Raw genomic sequence first — 22,723 nt, 5'->3', positions numbered from 1 at the left:
TTGTTCCAAAGCCATTAGCTATAGTTCCTGGGCAGGTATTCAACTAAGTTTCACTTGGAATGGAGCCACTGGAATTAACAGACTTAATTTATCCATGTTCATTAATTCCAATGAGTTACTGAGTGAAACTTGGTTGAGTACACACCTGGTTCAGATGTAGCTTGCTTGCTCACTCATGAAGTAAAATGGCTGTGTGTGGAGGCACATATGAAGCAGAGATAGGGCTATTTTAACGTGGTTCACAGATTATGAAGCTGGCTTGTTTCAGACAGAGCATGGGTAAGATTTACAAGAGTTTGCCAGGTTTTGACATAAAGTGTCCAGGTCAGGAATATCCGGTGTTATGTTGGAGGGGATGCTAGAAAACAGGGCATTATGTTCACATGTAGTGGAGGTATAAATATGTACGAATTTTTTGGCAAAGGGTGTTTAAGGAGATAACAGAAATCACTGGGTTAAAGCTGACCAAAAGTCCAAGGTAGAATAATTATCAATTTATGATGGGATGGAAGGTTCACAGGCTATGAAGGACTTGCTCACAAATTTATCGACAGCTGCACAAGTTATGAGAGCTAGGAAGTGGAAGGGGCAAGCAGAATATAAAATGGCAGAATGGTATAAAGTAGTGTGGGATATAGCTATTAATGATAAGTTGACATGTGCCATTAAGGTAAGATGGGGAATACAGAGGAGAAATGATTTTGAGGAGATATGGAAGGTGTTTGTAGAATTTGTACTATTAAAACGGGAAGGGGTCAAACCATCTCAAGAGGTGTTGAAGTTTTGGGAGGTTGGATAGTTACAATGGAATGGTCTCGGTGGTGGGTGCACATTTTTATTCTTACTTATTTACGATTATTACATTGTCAAAATAAAATTTATTTTTAAAAAATAAAGCGTCCAAGTCAACTTCTTGCAGCCACACCAGAGAAGGCTGGAGGCTCTCTGCAGCTACTTCACCTTGGAAAAAGCCATGGTTCTCTGTGACATCCCAGTCAGAACTACCCCAGTCTGTATTTATATTGGATTTGAAATTGGTTTTACATATGAAATTGTTTAAATTGTTTGTACACATGGAATTGTTTTTATTCTCAATGTTGCCACTGTGAAATTGCTTTGAGATAATATTACGGGAAAAACATTTCATAAACGCAATGAAATAATAATAAAAAATTTGAATAGGGACATTATCAAATGCATCTCCCTCTTCAATTCTAATAACTGAAGTCCATCTAAAATGCTTTACACACACACACACACACACACACACACACGTGCATAGGAGACTTACACATGAAGGCGATGACATTCCACACATAGAAATATGACATTTCTGCCAGTGTTTCCTACCTCCAAACTTAGAAATCCACCATCATGAGCAGAGGTGACCTGAGGGGAACTTTCAAACCATTCACAGGATTTGCCCAACAGGTTTTTCAAGGTCTTCACTGATGACACTGTCAAAGCACCTGAACAGCGAGCCAGGATGACTGCATTCTCTGACCACCAGTTGATGTCTATCATTGGGTAAAAAGATTCCTTGTCTTGGAGATGGGGGAAAGTAGAAAAAAAAGCTTTAAAACAGGAACTAGAACAGCTTCAATTATTTAATAAAAAAATCATCTGAGAGAGTCTAACTTTAATGACAATATACTGTATCAGCATTGCGTAGAGCTTCGCTTCACTACGTTTTTACGGTAGTATTTTAATTAAAGTTATCTCTGGATTAACTAAAGCAAAACTGAATAATTAAAGATTCTGACAGACTTCTTCATGTAATATTTTAAAAATAATGCAGCTAAGTGTGTTAGGCAGATCTGCTCACACAAAGCAGGGTGAAACTTTAAAAATTAATAGATAGATATGGACCTATGGCTCCTCAGGCCAACTGCGCAACAATCTCTCTGGCAAATGTTCAGAACATTATTCATGGAATCTCGATGAAGCTATATCAAGCAGAAACCATCTGGGAAAGGTGTCACAACCAAGGGAGGAAGGGAGGAGGGAGAATCTATATGGCTTCTCCCAAAGGGAATGAAATATCCATAAAGGGGCTCAGTTAAAGAGATTTCTACTTTGTTATGCTACTTATTATGTAGTTATGTTGTAGAATTACGCTGCTTGAAAAATATTTGCCAGTGTGAAGAATCACCTTCTTCTGGGTCCTAAATACTACCTCTGACATATTATCTTAGGGTAGATTGTGTTTTTCACATGAACCAATCTATTTTTATTATTATTATTCTTATTGGTGTTGGCATTCAGATACACAGATAGACCTCTGTGAGAGTCTCCACCCCCATCGTCCAGCCCGGACACTGAGCTCCAGCCCCAAGGGCCTTCTAGTGGTTCCCTCACTGTGAGATGTGAGGTTACAGGGAACCAGGCAGGGCCCTTCTCGGTAGTGGTCCCCACCCTGTGGAACATTCTCCCATCAGTTGTCAAGGAGATGCGTAACTATATACCGGTAACCTTTAGAAGACATCTGAAGGCAGCCCTGTAGAGGGAAGCTTTTAAAGTTTAATGTTTTGTGTTTTTATAGATGTTGGAAGCTGCCCAGAGTACAAATTAAAAAATTGTTTTGTATTTTATTTTATTTTTTATTGTTGTTATTATTATTGTGTTTCACTTGAGGAGGCCCGGTTGTTAGTTACAAGTGTCAGGGCCTTTCAAGTAGCTGCATTATCAAATACTTTGCCCTAGCATGAATGTACATAGCCTATCCATCTTTTGCTGGCTGGTAAAACACATTTTTATTGCAGCAGATTTTCCCCCTGCTAAGTATCTGCTTTTTTATTTCAAGGTTATATTTTATTTTGTTTTCTGCCTTTAATTTATTTTGCAGTATTTATGATTACACAGGAGTTCTTAATTTATAAGATGCTAAATTTAAATTGCTATGAACCACCCTACATAGGCAAAGGAAGAATGGGAGAGACACTTAATATCAGTTTGGAAGTGAAATGGGATCTTCCACAAAAAGGTAGCAACTTGTACACTCTTGAAGGCACCCTTTGTAAACAAAACATTGTGAATTAAACTGGCATCGTAAATAGACGACAACGACACACGCAAAACTGCACTATTTCTGAGATTATTTACACTCAACTTTTCAAGATATAAAACCTTGCAACGCAGCCTAAAAGTAACAGTAAAGTTCATCTTAGAAATACACAGAACACAATTTCACATAATGAGAAGCCATCAAGATAGTGACAGAATGTGTTTTGTGGGGTGGGGTGGGGGTATAATTGTCTTGCTGGAGCTGTCCTGTGATCGGGATCCCTGTTGGGGGCAAGGAGGGAAAATGCAGCTGGGGCAGAACCTAGCAAGAATGATGAAAGCCGTTGATCCTTTTGAAAGAAAGGTGTTGGGTCTAGAACACAAGCTGTACAGAGGTACCACTTTAGCTAATGGGGGCCTCCCGCTGCCGCCGCGCCACCAGAGCACAATTTCTGTTCTCATCCTGAAGCAAAGTTCTTAACCTGAGGTACTATTTCTGGGTTAGCGGAGTCTGTAACCTGAAGCGTCTGTAACCTGAGGTACCACTGTACAGAAATCCTATTCCAGGCTGCCTGTCACCATGGACAGCTCCTCACAGATTCCACCTGGGTGAAGAATATCTTCACATTTTACACATGGCTCATAAAAATGGAAAGGAATGGAAAGAGGATGTGCCCGTCACTCACACATTCTCAAATACTGCTTCCTCAGAATGGACATGTAATCTTCTAGCATTTTGGAAGGCAGCATTGTAACGTTAGCCCTTATGATATCTTAAACACACAATGATGGGTAAACATTCTCCTGCTCACTCAGGTCTTTGTCTCTCTCTCTCTCACACACACACACACAGACACGAAACTACACTATGCCTCCAACCTTTGATTTTCTTCCGTTTCTCAAGAGAGAGTCGCCATTCCGGTTGGATTTCATCATAGCCCGGCTAAAAGAAAAAGAAAACCTCCAATTAAGTTTTATACATATTCATATGTACACTATAAACAAAACTACCAACAAGCAGTGTGTTATGACTTCTGAACAAGTGGAGCCATCGTTTTGAAAACTTTCCTTGTATTGGATTGAACATTAAGAAGGTGCCGCGGAAGCAAGTGGGGAGGTAAGGGAGAAAGACAGAACAGAATATCACTCAAGCTAGCAAGGCCATCAGGCCCCATTTTCAAATTATTACTTCTGCATGATTAGAACACATGACCATTTCCGATCTCAAGCAATTCACACTGTCAGAAAGATGACCAAAGTGTAACATATGAACTGGGATCCAAATTCATTGGAAGTTAAAAGCCAGGATTCTTCTATTACTTTAAATAGTCAGTCCTGGATTCCACAAACTGCTTGTTCTTTTTCAAATAAAAAATAAAAAAATTATGGTTTTAAATTTTATACATTTCAATAATTTTACAACCATTTTAACATTTTGAAACTCAACTTCCTTCCCCCTCTTTCTGCAGTTCCTTAAATTTATTTTTTACATTTTCTCCATATTCCAAATTAACTTACTCAATTATTCATCTACTTTAAATATATACTCCTATAAAACTGCAGGTTATTACAGTAATTCTGTCAATGTTCTTATCTGTTTAGAGTTTTTTTGTAAACCATTTCCACTCTTTTATAAAAAGTTTGTTATCTTCATTTCTTATTTTTCCAGTAAGTTCCGCCATTTCTGCATATTCCGTAAGTTTTTGTATCCATTCTTCTTGCACTGGGACTTCTTCTTCATTCCATTTTTTGACAAGTAACATTCTTACCGCTGTAGTTGCATACATGAAAAAATTTCTATACAGTTTGGGTAGCTGTCCCCATAATTCCCAAAACTGTTTTTTCTTGAACCACCATTTCAATCAAAACACTGGTACAATGCAATAAATATATACAATGAAGGAAGCCTTTAAAAAATGAAGGAAGCTTCTACCACTGCCAACAAAATTTCTACTGTAGTCTGAATCATCTATTACAACAACACTAAATATGAAATAGAGCTCCCTTTTTACTTCAGCTAGGATTCCCACCCACCCCAGTCACTTAACAAGACGATGCCATCTAACTTTTTTTTTAGTTGCAATATGCATTCAGCGGTCTGTGTACAGTGATACCTCTGGTTAAGAACTTAATTCGTTCTGGAGGTCCGTTCTTAACCTGAAACTGTTCTTAACCTGAAGCACCACTTTAGCTAATGGGGCCTCCTGCTGCCGCCGCGCCGCCGGAACACGATTTCTGTTCTCATCCTGAAGCAAAGTTCTTAACCCGAGGTACTATTTCTGGGTTAGCGAAGTCTGTAACCTGAAGCGTATGTAACCCGAGGTGCCACTGTATTATTGGGAACCAATTCCAAAGCTTTAATAACTGCAGATGTCTATCTTGCTATGACAAGATATATATGCAAGGACAGGGGTCAGCAAACGTTTTCAGCAGGGGGCCGGTCCACTGTCCCTTAGACCTTGTGGGGGGGTGTAAACAAATTCCTATGCCCCGCAAATAACCCAGAGATGCATTTTAAATAAAAGGACACGTTCTACTCAGGTAAAAACACGCTGATTCCAGGACCGTCCGCGGGCCGGATTCTGAAGATGACTGTGCTGGCTCCAACCCCCGGGCCTTAGTTTGCCTACCCATGGAGATTTGGGGAAAAAAACCTAACCCCACATACAGACACAAACACAGAGAGGGAAGTACTGCTGAGCTGAGCACAAAGGCAGAGAACACTTCCTCCAAACCGTGTGTGTGCACATATTAATATTAAAACTACATCTCTATAAATCAGATTAAATCAGCTTAAACTATTTCAATTTTAAAATGTTATATAGAGTATATGGGACACAACTGAGCATTGTTTTTTTGGGGGGACAATAAACCATGAAGTAACGAGAAGCAAAACAAGGAATGAATCATACTCCAAGAAGTGTTTCTGGGGAAGAAGTGATTAAACAAATAATTCTGATTCGAACCTTGGTCTACATTCCTGTGTGCATCTCTCTTTTGTCTTTCCAGGTATACAACGAACGGATTTGAATACAATCATCTTAAGATTAATGATGTTACCATGTTGTAAGATATACCGGGCTGTAAATTCAGCTCAGCTGCAAATATTTTTTGCCAATATTAATCTTTACGCATTGTAGCACATAGCTCAAATGACCCAAGCAGCTGCATAATGTAGATAGATGATTATAAAAAATAGCAACTGTAGTGGGTATGTTATCCAATTAAAGAAATTTTAGTTAATTGATCAAGTGAGTTTTAAGCGAACCTAGACACACTTAGCTGTGAGTAATGGGTCTTATTGCAGAGTAGGCATGTGTAGGATTGTCTACAATTGATTCAGTTTCCATATGGATAACCATTCCAATGGCTAAAAAGCACCATTTCTTGATAATGAACAAATATGTTGTGCATATAAAAAGGCATATAAGTCTTTTAGCATTTTGGACATGCTAAAAAAATAAATACCACCATTTAAAAAGCAGAAAAAGGAGGTGACAAGAAATGTCATACAAGTTTCATTTAAGCTACCTATAGCTACAAATACATTCCAGTATTTAGAAACTGTTAATCATCACATACCTGGTCGCTCTGCTCCCATTCTCCTTGTTGTCTTAGAGAAGGGATTCCCCAGATAGTCAATTTTCCACTAAAGTGAATAGCTGCTAGGCGAGTCCCATCTGGAGAAAGGCTCATCTTGAAAACACCATCCTGTGCAAGATTTTGATCAGTGATTAAAAGCAAATGCATTTCGAAGAAGCATTAAGCTCGTAGCCCTCATTCCCCCCCCCCATTTTCAATGTATATTCCCTTTGCACACTTCCCGGATCTTATAAAACATGAAGTGCTCCTTAGAATTTGTACAACAGATACACAGAAGCATCAAGTAAGAACCACAATTCCTGAAACTAGTAGGGCAGTTCTATGAATGTGTTTTACTTCCAGGTAAGTGTGTACAACAGGTGTAGCTAACTCCTAGTTTGAGGGCCTGATTTGACATCCCAAGATCCCATTTTTGAGTGTGGGAGTCCTTAAAGGGTTGGCCATGGATGAATGCAGTCCTTAAGCTGTAAAGGACCTTCAAGATGTAGCCCACCCTTTCCCAATCTGATGCTCTCCAGATATATTGGACCACAAACCATGGTCTCAGAAACCATGGTCAATGGTTTGTGGTGCTGGGAGTTGTAGCCCAAAACATTTAGAAGATGACAAATTTGGGGGTCATAAACTGTGATGCAGTAAAGTGAATAATAGAGTGGCACTTGAATCCTAAATACAGTTTCTTGGACGTTCCATTCAATCACCCATCAGCTAGGACAGGATAGACGTGAAGTAGCAGAACATTCAGGGGAATGTAAGGTTGTTGGCTAAGGTGGGGGGAGTCTGTGAGCAACACGTCAAATCTGTGTCATGCAAACAATGGACAAAATGTAAACCAATCAGAACTCACAGTGGCTTTTAATGATAAGTCATGTCTTCTTAATTCTAGAAACTACTTAGATGAAATACTGAGAGGGAAAGATCCACATAATTTTAAGAACTAGGCTATAAGACATTTTTAAAATAATATAAAAGAGTTGCAAATGCTGTCAAATGTATTTATGAGTAAGAAATGGGAAAGAGATGAGTGAATCATTCCAAAGAGTAATGGACTCCTGCCATTAATTTCTAGAATATAAAATACTAGGCTGACTAAAATGTAAGAAACTGAGGGTGTTTTAGCACGGTGCCAAATGTTTTCAGGCAAACATTTTCAGCACACAGTGAAGCTATTCACCCACTATTCCCTGCCCCATTTGGCTGATGTTTCAGCGCTGTTTTTTGTTTTCCACTAGGCTTCTTCCTCACAACATAATACAGCCAATAGAGAATGAAATGTGTTGCAGGAATACAGCTCCCATCATTCCTGATCATTGGCCAAGTTGGCTAGAGCTGATGGGAGCTGGAGTCCAAAGGCCTCAGGAAGGCCACAGGTTCCCTGCCCCTGCAAAGGAAGATCTCATGACATCATGTTGCCTAATATCCAATCAGATTTGACACTGTGACATCACTAAGGGAAGCACACAGCCAATTCAGAGCAAGGGCAATGCTTCCTGTATTGCATTGACCTCACTCTGGATGGTCACAGGAGGAAATGCAGCTGTCACCATGAACAGCTATCACCACACAGACAAACAAGTTGGGAGAGAAAGGAGACGAATGTCACCACACACCTTATGATAGGTGCTTCCAGAAGGAGATGCTATATCACAAGTAAGTCTTTCAGATAAATATTTTTTCTATGTACACATTTGGCACGTGACGTTCTTCACATTTAGTCATTATATTAATTACCACTCTGCCGCTTGCCATCCACATCTGAGCTGTGTTTTCCCATCATTTCCCGCAAACACTCACCCATCCTCAACAACCTTTATTTTCATTTTGGGTATGCGCACAGGAATTTCTGTACCTGAGTTCACACATACACACTTTTTTAAAAAAGCTGAGGAAGTGTGCAAGAGTACAAGCCTTACCCAGTCACAAGGAGCAAAGTGGGGGACGGGGAGGCAATAGCCATTTTCATTCGCAATTCTTTTGAAAATGTGGGTTTTGTGCAAAAGGGCAAAGGCAACAAAATCTTCTGTTATTACTGTTATTTATGAATGTCCAATATATGTACTGTAATTACAACCTCCCAAGGAATTCCCTACAATTACTGTGTGGAGATCTGGAGAGAACGGACCATGTTTAATTAAATTTTAAGTCAGAGCAGAGCCAGTGAAATGAAGTTCAATTTGCCATGGCCATTAATTTCAATTGGTCTACTCTGAGTAGGACTCTGTTGGCTTCAATCCAGCAACTCCACCAAACCAGGCATGTGACAATCGGTGGAAACAGCTTTATTTTCTGCCACTGGGGGCTGCTGGAAACAGAATTATTAGGTTGTGCTCAGATATGGAGCAAACAGAGGTAGAGGTGCAGATTTTAGAGGTCACCACCACAGACAAACCACATATTGACAAATAAATAATGGCCATTGACCATGGTGGCTGGGAGTTGGGAGTCCCAATAAAATCTTGAGTGTCACAGAACTGCCACCTCTGACGCAAAAGATGCCTTTGACATGTGCCTCACAAAAGAATAAGGTATTGATATATATATACATCCTCTGTTACCTGTTCTCTTCCTTGTCTACTGTAAAAGTTGAGAGACCTAATCTTGAACAATGACCTTCTCTTGGCCTGTTAAAAAAAGGAACCATATCAAATTAACCTCATATGCACATGTGTTTACACACGTGTGCGCGCAAGTGTTTTCTTTGTCAGAAGCTAAAGCAAATCATGGAAGCAACAAATAATACAGTAACATTCCTCTAAAATAGGGGGAAACAAGTCTTTTTTCAGCCAGAACTCAGTTCCACCACCTCTCAGGTGGGCGCCATTGCCATTATAAGAGAATAGGGGAAGTGTTTATGGTGAGGGGTCCAGCACCTCTTTTTCAAGAAAAGTAGCAGTGGGTGCAAAGAATTCAAAAAGATTCTGAATGATATAAGCTAGAACAGGGGTTCTGGGTATTTGTTGCCTAGAGCGTTTTAACCAACCAGTTGTCAAGAATAAACCTGAGTTCAGGAAGGCAGCAAAAACCAGAGCTTCACATTTGACCATCAGGTACACAAGGTGTACTTCATTTATGCTACATAAATGGGGGTGGGGGAATGTTTTTTTCCAGCCACAGAAGGGGCAAGGTGGGCAACAGAAACAGAAATTCTCCCAGCAACACAATTCTGTGCATGCCTCCCGAGAAGTAAATACCTTTCGTGTTCAGTGGAGCTTACTACTAGATAATAATAATAATAATAATAATAATAATAATAATAATAATAATAATAATAATATTTATTTATATCCCGCCCTCCCCAGCCAAAACCAGGCTCAGAGCGGCTAACAACAGTAAAATGATAAAACATTCTAAAATCATTTCATTGTAAAATTAATTCCAATCAAATTAATGGCAACCATTGGGCTAGATGAAGTTCTGTCAAGATTGCCGAGGGAGGGAGTCAGGCTGTGCCCTGGCCAAAGGCCTGGTGGAACAGCTCTGTCTTGCAGGCCCTGCGGAAAGATGTCAAGTCCCGCAGGGCCCTGGTCTCTTGTGACAGAGCATTCCACCAGATTGGAGCCACAGCTGAAAAAGCCCTGGCTCTAGTTGAGGCCAGCCTAACCTCTCTGTGGCCTGGGACCTTCAAGATGTTTTGGTTTGAAGACCGTAAGGTCCTCTGTGGGACATACCAGGAGAGGCGGTCCCATAGGTACAAGGGTCCTAGGCCGAATAGGGCTTTGAAGGTTAAAACCAGCACCTTGAACCTGATCCTGTACTCCACCGGGATGTGTGTGTACAAGGTTGTAGCCCAATATACAAAAGCAATAGGGCCATACAATGAAACCAGTCTCTAGTGCAGACTGTTGGTGGGTGTGGGATTTGAAGGCTAGCTCTTTCCCCTAAGTCAGGGGTCTGCAACCCACGGCTCCGGAGCCACATGTGGCTCTTTTACACCTTTGCCGCGGCTCTGGGGCGGATACTAGTGAGGGGAGGAGGCGCATTGTGCGCCCCGACACTCCTAACTGTGGCGGGCGCTGTACTGGCTGTGACGTTGCATGGGGGCGGTGTGTGCGTTAGTCACGCACCGTCCCGACGTCACCTTCCCGGTTTTGCGGCTCCCAGGTTTTTTTTCTTCGGAAACGGGTCCAAGTGGCTCTTTTTGTCTTAAAGGTTGCAGAGCCCTGCCCTAAGTTATGTTTGATAAAAACAGGTGAGGAGGAAGAACTCAGAAATTCAGTTCCCAGTGCAGTAATAGCAACATCCTCTGAGCTTGCTGATGGTACATTTCAGCTTTTCCAACATCTGGAAATGTTAGAATGATAAAGAAGCATTGTCTGGTCTGCCTTTATATTAAAACGGAAGACAACACATGTGAAACCTTTGCTAATGTAAAGAATAAAAATGAGATCTGCAGCTTTGGGGTCAATGGACGTATGCTCAAATGATCCTATGAGATGATAGCAGCGCTACTCACGGTCCCGATATCATCTTCGTAACTCGTAACCGGCTTGTAATAGGGGGATCCCGAAAGAACTCTCCACGCTGACAGACCACAGCTACTTGCTTTGGACGCTCCGGATCCCTCGCCATCCATTTCGCAGCCACCGACGATCAAAAGCCTATCGCAAGCAAGAGGAATCGAATCTTGAGTTTGGCATGCTCCAACTCTGTTCTGAGCAATGAGCAATCGCTTTACAATGAATTGCAGCAAGTTTCTTTGTTTTAAGATTACCATGTCTATTATATTATATGAAATGGGCAGGTTTCAATGCATCGCTAAGGGGATTGCTTAGGGTTTCAAAAAGTAAAAACAGCAAGACTCCAAAATTATTGAGCTTTTCTTCAGGAAACCACCAAAATTGTTGAGTTGTGTTTTTTTTTTACACCCCATGATTTTTTGATTGACTTTTCCAAAGATGTGGGAGAAAGCGACGCCTTTTGATAACTCACCCTGTACGTCAATTGCACCTTTAAAATCCAGGTACTGTCTGGGACATATGACAGCCCTAGGATTGTTCAATCAGCACAAGGATTTCTCCTTGACCATCAGAGGGATCTCCCCTCTCTTGGGCCCCCTTGCTGTTCTGGGGGTTTTTCCTCTACCCTCCAGGGTTGATTTGGGGAAGGCACAAAGGGGGAGAGGAAGTTCCATTGCACTAGAGGGAGTCATGGGGTCATAGAATCATAGAGCTGGAAGGATCCCTCAGGATCAAAGCCCCCGCAATACAAGAATATGAAGCAGCCACAAACAGGGAGCGAACCCGCAACCTTGGCGTTATCAGCACCACGCTCTAACCCACTGAGCTATCTAGCCCTTAACTTTCCACTAGCAGAGCAGGGAAGTTGTATTCGGCCATATATATATTTGTTGGGAAGCAGTTTGCAATTTCTGAAATAAATAAATAAAAACAGGCACTTGCCATCTGCGATGACTTGACAACTGCTGAAATATTTATAGCAATAATTCCACACTTGGGCGTATCAGTTATAACATTTACTATTTCAAACCGCTATTCAGAGCAAGGGGAAGAAAAATCATGTGGATTTTAAAATATTTTTAAACCTCCAAGGCCGCAATCCTGTAAACACCTACCTGGGAGTAAGTCTCCGTGAACTAAAACTATGGGGCTTACACCATGCACAGGATTGCACTGTGAATTCACCTAGCCACGGGATATATTTCAAAGTGATGGCCTGCTTTAATTCTTTTTTTTTTCTTCCAGAAATCCTCTTCACATAAAAACAAATGTGAAATAGGGGTGTATGAGCATTATTTTACCCAAATAAAATCATTAAATAAAAAGCCAGATTACGCATATTTGATTTCAGTTGGCAAAATATCACCATCTAGTGGTTAAATTATATATAAAAGTTTGTAAATAAATGGTTTAACCCCCCCCCCCCAAAAAAATACTCAAAACTATTATAGATCAACAACAACAAAAATGGATTCAGTAATTGCAAAGTGTCATGCTTTGTTTTAGAAGCTCAAGTTTCTGCGCCAGACACTGCCATAAAAAGAAACTAAATTATTTTGGGGAACAAATAACTGTTCAAGGAAAAAGCTAAGAGGTGTTAAATGAATCCTTTTGATAGAAAAGAAATGGGCAACAAGCTGGTCTTGAGAGATTTCATTTGCCGTGTGAAAGCAACACATGCACGTGGTGCTAACCTGTATTTATAGTTAACTATAAAATATGTTGTTGTTGTTTAGTCGTTTAGTCGTGTCCGACTCTTCGTGACCCCATGGACCAGAGCACGCCAGGCACTTCTGTCCTCCACTGCCTCCCGCAGTTTGATCAAACTCATGCTAGTAGCTTCAAGAACACCATCCAACCATCTCATTCTCTGTCGTCCCCTTCTCCTTGTGCCCTCCATCTTTCCCAACATCAGGGTCTTTTCCAGGGAGTCCTCTCTTCTCATGAGGTGGCCAAAGTATTGGAGCCTCAGCTTCACGATCTGTCCTTCCAGTGAGCACTCAGGGCTGATTTCCTTCAGAATGGAGAGGTTTGATCTTCTTGCAGTCCATGGGACTCTCAAGAGTCTCCTCCAGCACCATAATTCAAAAGCATCAATTCTTCGGCGATCAGCCTTCTTTATGGTCCAGCTCTCACTTCCATACATCACTACTGGGAAAACCATGGCTTTTACTATACGGACCTTTGTTGGCAAGGTGATGTCTCTGCTTTTTAAGATGTTGTCTAGGTTTGCCATCGCCTTTCTCCCAAGGAGCAGGCGTCTTTTAATTTCGTGACTGCTGTCACCATCTGCACTGATCATGGAGCCCAAGAAAGTAAAATCTCTCACTGCCTCCATTTCTTCCCCATCTATTTGCCAGGAGTTGATGGGCCCAGTGGCCATGATCTTCGTTTTTTTGATGTTGAGCTTCAGACCATATTTTGCGCTCTCCTCTTTCACCCTCATTAAAAGGTTCTTTAATTCCTCTTCACTTTCTGCCATCAAGGTTGTGTCATCTGCATATCTGAGGTTGTTGATATTTCTTCCGGCAATCTTAATTCCGGCTTGGGATTCATCCAGCCCAGCCTTTCGCATGATGAATTCTGCATATAAGTTAAATAAGCAGGGAGACAATATACAGCCTTGCCGTACTCCTTTCCCAATTTGGAACCAATCAGTTGTTCCAGATCCAGTTCTAACTGTAGCTTCTTGTCCCACATAGAGATTTCGCAGGAGACAGATGAGGTGATCAGGCACTCCCATTTCTTTAAGAACTTGCCATAGTTTGCTGTGGTCAACACAGTCAAAGGCTTTTGCATAGTCAATGAAGCAGAAGTAGATGTCTTTCTGGAACTCTCTGGCTTTCTCCATAATCCAGCGCATGTTTGCAATTTGGTCTCTGGTTCCTCTGCCTCTTCTAAATCCAGCTTGCACTTCTGGGAGTTCTCGGTCCACATACTGCTTGAGCCTTCCTTGTAGAATTTTAAGCATAACCTTGCTAGCATGTGAAATGAGTGAAATTGTGCGGTAGTTGGAGCATTCTTTGGCACTGCCTTTCTTTGGGATTGGAATGTAGACTGATCTTCTCCAATCCTCTGGCCACTGCTGAGTTTTCCAAACTTGCTGGCATATTGAGTGTAGCACCTTAACAGCATCATCTTTTAAAATTTTAAACAGTTCAGCTGGAATACCATCACTTCCACTGGCCTTGTTATTTGCAGTGCTTTCTAAGGCCCATTTGACTTCACTCTCCAGGATGTCTGGCTCAAGGTCAGCAACCACACTACCTGGGGTGTACGAGACATCCATATCTTTCTGGTATAATTCCTCTGTGTATTCTTGCCACCTCTTCTTGATGTCTTCTGCTTCAGTTAGATCTTTACCACTTTTGTCCTTTATTATGGTAATCTTTGTACGAAATGTTCCTTTCATATTTCCGATTTTCTTGAACAGATCTCTGGTTCTTCCCATTCTGTTGCTTTCCTCTATTTCTTTGCATTGCTCGTTTAAGAAGGCCTTCTTGTCTCTCCTTGCTGTTCTTTGGAAATCTGCATTCAATTTCCTGTATCTTTCACTATCTCCCTCGCATTTTGCTTGCCTTCTCTCCTCCGCTATTTGTAAGGCCTCGTTGGACAGCCACTTTGCTTTCTTGCATTTCTTTTTCATTGGGATGGTTTTAGTTGCTGCCTCCTGTATAATGTTGCGAGCCTCCATCCATAGTTCTTCAGGCACTCTGTCCAGCAAATCTAAATCCTTAAACCTGTTCCTCACTTCCACTGTGTATTCATAAGGGATTTGGTTTAGATTGTATCTTACCTGTCCAGTGGTTTTTCCTACTTTCTTCAGTTTAAGCTTGAATTTTGCTATAAGGAGCTGATGATCTGAGCCACAGTCAGCTCCAGGTCTTGTTTTTGCTGACTGTATAGAGCTTCTCCATCTTTGGCTGCAGAGAATATAATCAATCTGATTTCGATGTTGCCCATCTGGGGATGTCCATGTGTAGAGTCGTCTCTTGTGTTGTTGGAAAAGCGTGTTTGTGATGACCAGCTTGTTCTCTTGACAGAACTCTATTAGCCTTTGCCCTGCTTCGTTTTGATCTCCAAGGCCAAACTTGCCAGTTGTTCCTTTTATCTCTTGATTCCCTACTTTAGCATTCCAATCCCCTATAATGAGCAGAACATCCTTCTTTGGTGTCACTTCGATAAGGTTTTGTAAGTCTTCATAGAACTGGTCAATTTCAGTTTCTTCCGCACCAGTAGTTGGTGCATAAACTTGGATTACTGTGATGTGAAAAGGTCTGCCTTGGATTCGTATCGAGATCATTCTATCATTTTTGAGACTGCATCCCAGTACAGCTTTCGCCACTCTTTTGTTGACTATGAGGGCCACTCCATTTCTCTTACGGGTTTCTTGCCCACAGTAGTAGATATGGTAGTCATCCGAACTGAATTCGCCCATTCCCGTCCATTTTAGCTCACTGATGCCCAGGATGTCAATATTTATTCTTGCCATCTCATTTTTGACCACATCCAACTTACTCAGGTTCATGGTTCTTACATTCCAGGTTCCTATGCAATATTTTTCTTTACAGCATTGGACTTTCCTTTCGCTTCCATGCATATCCACAACTGAGCGTCCTTTCGGCTTTGGCCCAGCCGCTTCATCAGCTCTGGATCTACTTGTACTTCCCCTTCATGGATCACTGCCTTGCCGTGGCGAAGGGGCTTGAAGAACTCAGAGAAGCTATGAACTACGCCGAGCAGGGCACACAAGATGAACAGGTCATAGTGGAGAGTTTTGACCAAACGTGATCCACCTGGAGTAGGAATCGGCAAGCCACTCCAGTATCCCTGCCAAGAAAACTCCATGGACAAAGACAACAGGCATATAAAAGTTATGACACTGGAAGATGAGCCCCTCAGGTCGGAAGGTGTCCAACATGCTACTGGGGAAGAGCGGAGGACAACTATAAAATATAGGTTAGCTTTAATGCTACATCCAAAACTTGAATCAAATCAGGTACAGAACTGGTCTGAGCTAGCAGCATAAAGCATTCCATCTGGACAACTCTTAGGTAAAGTTTACCAAATAATTATTTTTGGAGATTCCAAAATGCAGAAATTGAAGATGATATTTAATTTTGGTGCATGCATTATCTACATCTTATTGGAAAGATGTGAGAGAAGCAATTTATAGCTGATTTTATTCTACTCTTAGATCCTTTAGTGTTTCTTTTATGGTACTGAGTAAAAGTCATAACAGGTTCACAAAAACAGTAGTTAACTTAATGGCAATGGTTAAGAAGAGAAACAGTCCAAACCAAAATTGGTAGGGGAACTAATAAAGAGAAATGAATGGTGTAATATGAACATCATTTCCTACATTTAGTAGGGTTTAAAGTTTTACTCTTCTTGCTGATTATACTAGGAGATCCTGTGAACTCAACTCCTCTAACGAGCAGTTTGCACTGGTGGAAAGGGAGCGGATGCGATTTTCACTAATTCCTCTTTCCCTCTACAGTGCCCTGCTCCCAAATCCCACCAGCCCCAGTCAATATGGCCCATCATCAGGGGTGGCAGTAATCCAGCAAGACCTAGAGGACCGCCTATTCCCAATTTAAGTATGCCATCAATGGTCAAGGGCAAACTCTAGCAAGAGGACAAAATCCAACAGTTAAAGAGCCAGTGTGAACATACTCCCATTAGCAATAAATGGTGACAGCTGTAGCAGTGCAAATATACAGAGTGTGGGTGTCAGTTGGGATTGCTATGAGGAATTATGAAATATGGAGCAAGCCATTGTGTCAGCAATGAAATCATTGCGTTGACTGGGTTTCATTCATTGACAATAGTTTCTGATCGAATCCCATAAGCCTCTCCACCTCTGGCATTTGCTTTCTCTACATCTGACAAGTCACATAACAGAGACCAGTTGCCGGCTGCTGCATCAGGCATCCTAAGTAATGAAGATGATAGCTTCTTTGATGTTCCCTTCTTTGGTTTTGATAATCTTAGGGCCTGGAAATAGTTTCACAGGAAGGTGATAAAGATACCTATCTCCTTGCCACCCTGCCTCTCCTGTTTATAATCTCCGGAGTTTCCTAAAAGCATTCCCCTTCGCTTCCTCTTTTATTTATTCTGAATTGCATATGCATGCTCAAGTAGGAAATTAGCTCTTTGTAGTTTTAACTTTAACTTTGTCCCACATGGGGTTTTTTGAAATGCTCAGAGGAAATCTGATTGGTTCTTATGTACACTGTGTAAAAAGTTCTTTTGTGAATAAAACGACCTGGGCTGGAGGGTGGAGAGGAATTATTATTACGCACTCCTCCCAGAGTCTTGCTGGTCAAGCCTGTGTGTGTGTGTATTCTATTAATCAGAGTCTAATCTTTCCTTTGCTTTGGGAATGCTACAGACAGCAAACCATTCAACCCTGCCACAAGTTCTGCCTCCCTTGAGATTGCCCCAAATCACCATCGCCACAAATCATCTCCTAGACACTTAGGAATATTCAATGCATATGTCAGTGGTTCCCAAACTGTAAGGCACTGGGAATTAGTGCAAGGCTTTTGATGAGAGGGAGGGATACTACAGAGGTGTTGTCCTTCTAGCAGCAAAGATTTGACATCTGGAGGCTTTGCATGGGCCGGAAACTGTAAGCAACACCTCCAACCAGTAGGAGCGCTATTCCATACTTCAAGCGCTTAGTTAGGTTTCAGTGCCGGGTCTTAGAGGAAGTTCCTGAGAAAGGTCAAATCTACTTTAGAAGCCTGTGCTGTTGGTTTAACTTGCAAAGTTCCTTCTGCCAACTTGTGGCAGCAGCTCAAAGTTGGAAAAAGCCTTACTGATGGAGAAGAAATTGACCATGACAATGAGCATATGGGGCTTTTCCCTCTTCTGCCTTCCCTTCCCATCTGGCAGGCTTCAGCAGGGAGTCCAAGATGCTATCTCCTTGCTCTTTTCTAACCCCAAGTGTTGGTTTAGCTCTCCAATCCACACACAGCAGCCATATGGAAGCGTCCTGTGCATTTGCCTGCTGCTGCTGGGTTGAGGAGCTCAGGTGGGTAAAGATTAGAAAAAGGCCCAAGCTGAATTCATTCGAGTTCATAACGCTAGCAGACACCACAATATCATTTATAATTTAAGCGTCTCGTCTCAGGATGGGAGAGATTTAATGAAAGCTGGAGTAAAGCTGCCATATCAGGTTAGACAAAAACCCTGTTCCCGCAGAACAAAAGAAGACATATGTATCATTGCAGCACATGCTTAAAATTTTAAACAACTCTTCACAGAGCTGGCAAAGTGCAGCACAAAGCAGACGGGAGCTATATTAAGAGACCAAGACACAGAGCTTTCAAATGAATCTTAGAGCTCCATTGAGGGCCACAAAAGGAGGTCTGAGCTCACTTATGAATTATTAACTTTTTAAAGGACTGGACAAGAGAGTCAATAATACCAAAAAAAAGAATAACCAAAACAAGCTGACAGATAGCCTGAGGCCATCAAGTGTCCAGATACTTTGAGCTATTTGAGTTGAATTCCTGCACCATGAATGACCTTTAATTTAGTAGCCAATGGAACCGAGGGAATGAAAGGATCATGGATGCAACACCTACTTGCTCTCTCCCTCTTTCTTTTGTGGAGAGCAGGCATGCAACTTTTACACTCAAACAGCTGTTCAAGCTCTACTTTTCCTTACTGAACTTCTAAGACAGGCTAGCCAAGTTTGTCCCCTTGATACGTTTCAGGCTCCAAAAGTAGCTCCAGGCAGCATGCTCAATAGTAAGGGGTGATGGGATATCTGGAGGGCACTAATATCAAGTTGGAGAAACAGTACAGTGGTACCTCAGGTTAAGAACTTAATCCGTTCTGGAGGTCCGTTCTTAACCTGAAACTGTTCTTAACCTGAAGAACCACTTTAGCTAATGGGGCCTCCTGCTGCCGCCGCGCCGCTGCTGCACGATTTCTGTTCTCATCCTGAAGCAAAGTTCTTAACCCGAGGTACTATTTCTGGGTTAGCGAAGTCTGTAACCTGAAGCATCTGTAACCCGAGGTACCACTGTATTATAGACCCCGTTCTGGTGTAAGTTAATAAATGTGCCGGTAAGACAAGTCAGAATCTTAAACTAACTTCATACCTCGGTTTAAGATCCTGGTTTGTCCATTACAGTCATACAGTGGTACCTTAGTTTACAACCATGATCCATTCTGGAGGTCCGGTTGTAGACCAAAACAGGTTGTAACCCAAGGTGCCCTTTCGCCAATGGGGCCTCCACACAAAAATTGGTTGTAATCCAAAAAAAGGGACACGCGCTTCCGGGTTTGATGTGGTTGTAATCCAAAGCAGTTGCAAACCAAGGTACCACTACACCTTGGTTCTCTAACTCCTTGGTACGCACACGTTTTGGCTCCTGAACGCCGCAAACCCAGAAGTAAGTGTTTGCAAACATTCTTTGGAAGCTGAACATATGACGCAGTTTCTGCAGCTTCCGGTTGAGTGCAGGAAGCTATTGCAGCCAATCGGAAGCTGTGCCTTGGTTTCTGAACGTTTTTGGAAGTTGAACAGACTTCGTGAATGGATTCCTTCAAGAACCAAGGTGCAACTGTACTGGTAAACATAGTTTTCCACATTGGGTGTAAGGAAAACTCTGTTTAGCTAAATATTTCCTCAGTTAAACATGGCAGGCAAGGAAGGTAATTGACCACACAGAGGATGCAGGTGGAAGGTTCATGCATACCTCATCTTATGAAGTCATGGTATCTTCATCCAAATGGGGCCATTTTAAATTATTGCGCTATATACAGCGATATCCCTCAATTCACAGAAGAGTCTTTGACCTAATGGTCAAAGTTACGGATTTTGTGCCACAATAGTTTGAGAAAGAAGACGGAGGAGAAGTTTCATTGCAGTGGTGAAATGACTTCTACTCACACAAGGACTTTGCTGGACACAAACCAGTGTCCTGGATGAAAGCGAAGAATATTCTAATGCTGAAATGTGACAAAAATGTCTCAGCAATAGACTCACACAGGAATACAGCACTGATGAATACCAATTATAAAATGTTAAGAATTCTAGCAGGAAGATTTAATCTAACGTTAGATTATTATAGTCAGGGAGAGTGTTCTCAGGTTTTTTAAAAGAAAACAATTGAGAGAGCATAGAAGGGAAATGATCCATATCAATTACAGAGCAAAAACACCTGCAGTGCCGTTCTGTGCTGGGACCAGAAAGGCATTTGGACACATACAGTGTACGCTCTTTTATGAAAATGGCACTAAAAGCAATGAGATTTTAGGTAAATGTTTTAAGACAGTCAAATTTCTCATTTGGTTCATCAACTACAAAGAAAGAAAGAAAGAAAGAAAGAAAGAAAGAAAGAAAGAAAGAAAGAAAACCATCATCAATGGGCATATCTCAAAATCTCTTGTACCGTGGGGAGGGATGTCAGGCAAGGTTGCTGCCTTTCAACACTGATTTTCAATTTTGGGTACAAAAATGTTAGCAACTGCAATAAGGGAAGAAAATACCATAGCAAGTATTTTCCCACAAAATATAGTGGCATAGGAGAGCTGAAAATAATGCCAATATATCTCACATCTGGCAACCAATGCACCCCTTTTCAGATAGTACATGGGTAGATGAGCCTAAAAAGCCCAGGACACAAACTTTCACAGTTCTCTAGCAGATATGAAGACTCATTAACCAGATGTCATGTATTTAGCGTTAACTCTGGAAGTGTATCCTTGATTCTGACCAAACTAAGCCTCCTAGAGCAAAATATAACTCAGGAGGCTTTGTTTTGTCAGAATCAAGTACAGTTGTACCTTGGATCTCGAACAACTTGCGAGTTGAACATTTTGGGTCCCAAACGCCACAAGCCCAGAAATTATTGTTCTGGTCTGCAAATGTTATTTGCCACGACTTCCACAGCTTCCGATTGGCTGCTGGAGCTTCCTGCAGCCAATCGGAAGCAACACCTTGGTTTCCAAACCATTTTGGAAGTCGAACAGACTTCTGGAACGGATTCCGTTCGACTTCCAAGGTACAACTGTATACACTTTCATAGTTAACGTGAAATACATCACTTCTGGGAAAGGAGCCACCATAGCCACTGGAGGGAAGTGAAAATTTATGTCCCAGGTTTTTCAGACTCACCTACAGAGCCTAGGACTTGCTGATCAGAAGGTCGGCGGTTCGAATCCCCGTGACGGGGTGAGCTCCTGTCGCTCGGTCCCTGCTCCTGCCAACCTAGCAGTTTGAAAGCACGTCAAAAGTGCAAGTAGATAAATAGGTACCGCTCTGGCGGGAAGGTAAACGGCGTTTCTGTGCGCTGCTCTAGTTCACCAGAAGCGGCTTAGTCATGCTGGCCACATGACCTGGAAGCTGATACCGGCTCCCTCGGCCAATAAAGCGAGATGAGCGCCACAACCCCAGAGTCGGTCACGACTGGACCTAATGGTCAGGGGTCCCTTTACCTTTACCCATGCGCTATCTGAAACCAAAGGGGGCACAGTGGTTGCCAGATGTGATTTGTTTTTCAGCTCTCCTACCCCAGTTGTAATGCTGCAATCCTAAACCCCCATTTACTTGGGTGTAAGTCCCATGGAATTCAACAGGACTTTACTTCTGAGTACATATACTCTATGATGATCATATCTTACACACATTTAACTTGAGCGATTTCAACCACACACCGCTGAAGGTGTGCCAGAGTGTGACTTACCTCAGGGTTTTTTTGTATGTCCTCACTCTCCGTTGAGAGATGTATAAAAACGAGGCCACGAAATGCACAACAGCCTCAGACAGCATGAAAAAGAATTTGACTGCAAAATTGTGAATCGCAGCTCAAATCCCCACAGCTGCCTCCCTCCTTTTCACACTTTACTGGGGAAGGTAGGTGTCTTCTCTGGGGGACTCTAAAGATTATTGCAACACACGAGGGAAGGGGGCAGAACAGAACAATATCAATTCTGCAAGATGAAGAAATAATCTGCACTCCCTGGGAAAATAGATTAAGCTGTCAATCTGCTGTCAGCTGCCATCATCACAGAAATCTATGGGGAAAGGCAGTCTTGGTGGAAAGGAATTGAATGAGGGTAATATTTGTAAGCATAAGGTAAGAAGAGTCTGCTGGATAGGCCTAGCAGCCTGTTTTCACAGCAGAAAACCAGATGCAGGGGGAAACCCAGAAGGGCCTAAGCACACGAGCAATCTGCCCTCCATAGATTTCCAGCAACCCATGTTCAGAAGCATCACTTCCTCCAACCACAGAGGCAGAGCATAGCCACTGACACTAGTTATCGGAAGCAGAGTTCCAAACATACGGAAACAAAGGAGAACGGCGAAAGGCAGATCACGTCCCACCACTGAGCAGTATAGTCGTTATGAGCTTGTCTTTCATATTCGCTGTCATAGCCAGGCATATTACAAAGAAAAGAAGAAGAGCGGAAAGCTCTGGTTATCGAAGTCAGGCAGCTCGGTTTGCACAATGGGAGAAATTCCAAAATCCACAACCGAGCTGGGCTGAAAAATAAATCCGTGTCGAAACCAGACAAAAACACACTGGCGATATTCAAATCCATAAATGTAGTTGCAAAAACTTTGAAGACCAGACAGACACACAACCAAAGGGGGAGCGCATGACGATTCTGGGCTCAGGGGAAAAAAGCTATCATTT

The 22,723-nt window shown here is 42.0% G+C and overlaps 1 protein-coding gene across 1 annotated transcript in view; it reads right to left on the bottom strand.

Annotated features, from left to right (window-relative positions):
* Positions 1 to 22,723, bottom strand: part of NBAS (NBAS subunit of NRZ tethering complex) — a 199,559-nt gene that overhangs the window by 160,993 nt on the left and 15,843 nt on the right. The window contains exons 10-14 of the mRNA XM_082218421.1: positions 11,060 to 11,204; positions 9,162 to 9,227; positions 6,586 to 6,714; positions 3,883 to 3,946; positions 1,351 to 1,544 (exon numbers count right to left, since the gene is read on the bottom strand). Of these exons, the coding sequence (XP_082074547.1) occupies positions 1,351 to 1,544; positions 3,883 to 3,946; positions 6,586 to 6,714; positions 9,162 to 9,227; positions 11,060 to 11,204 (598 nt within the window). The remainder of the gene's footprint in view (positions 1 to 1,350; positions 1,545 to 3,882; positions 3,947 to 6,585; positions 6,715 to 9,161; positions 9,228 to 11,059; positions 11,205 to 22,723) is intronic.

The sequence above is a fragment of the Podarcis vaucheri genome, assembly GCF_965113315.1.
Source record: "Podarcis vaucheri genome assembly, chromosome: 3".
Classification (NCBI taxonomy): Eukaryota; Metazoa; Chordata; class Lepidosauria; order Squamata; family Lacertidae; genus Podarcis; species Podarcis vaucheri.
This window is presented reverse-complemented; position numbering and strand designations above follow the sequence as displayed.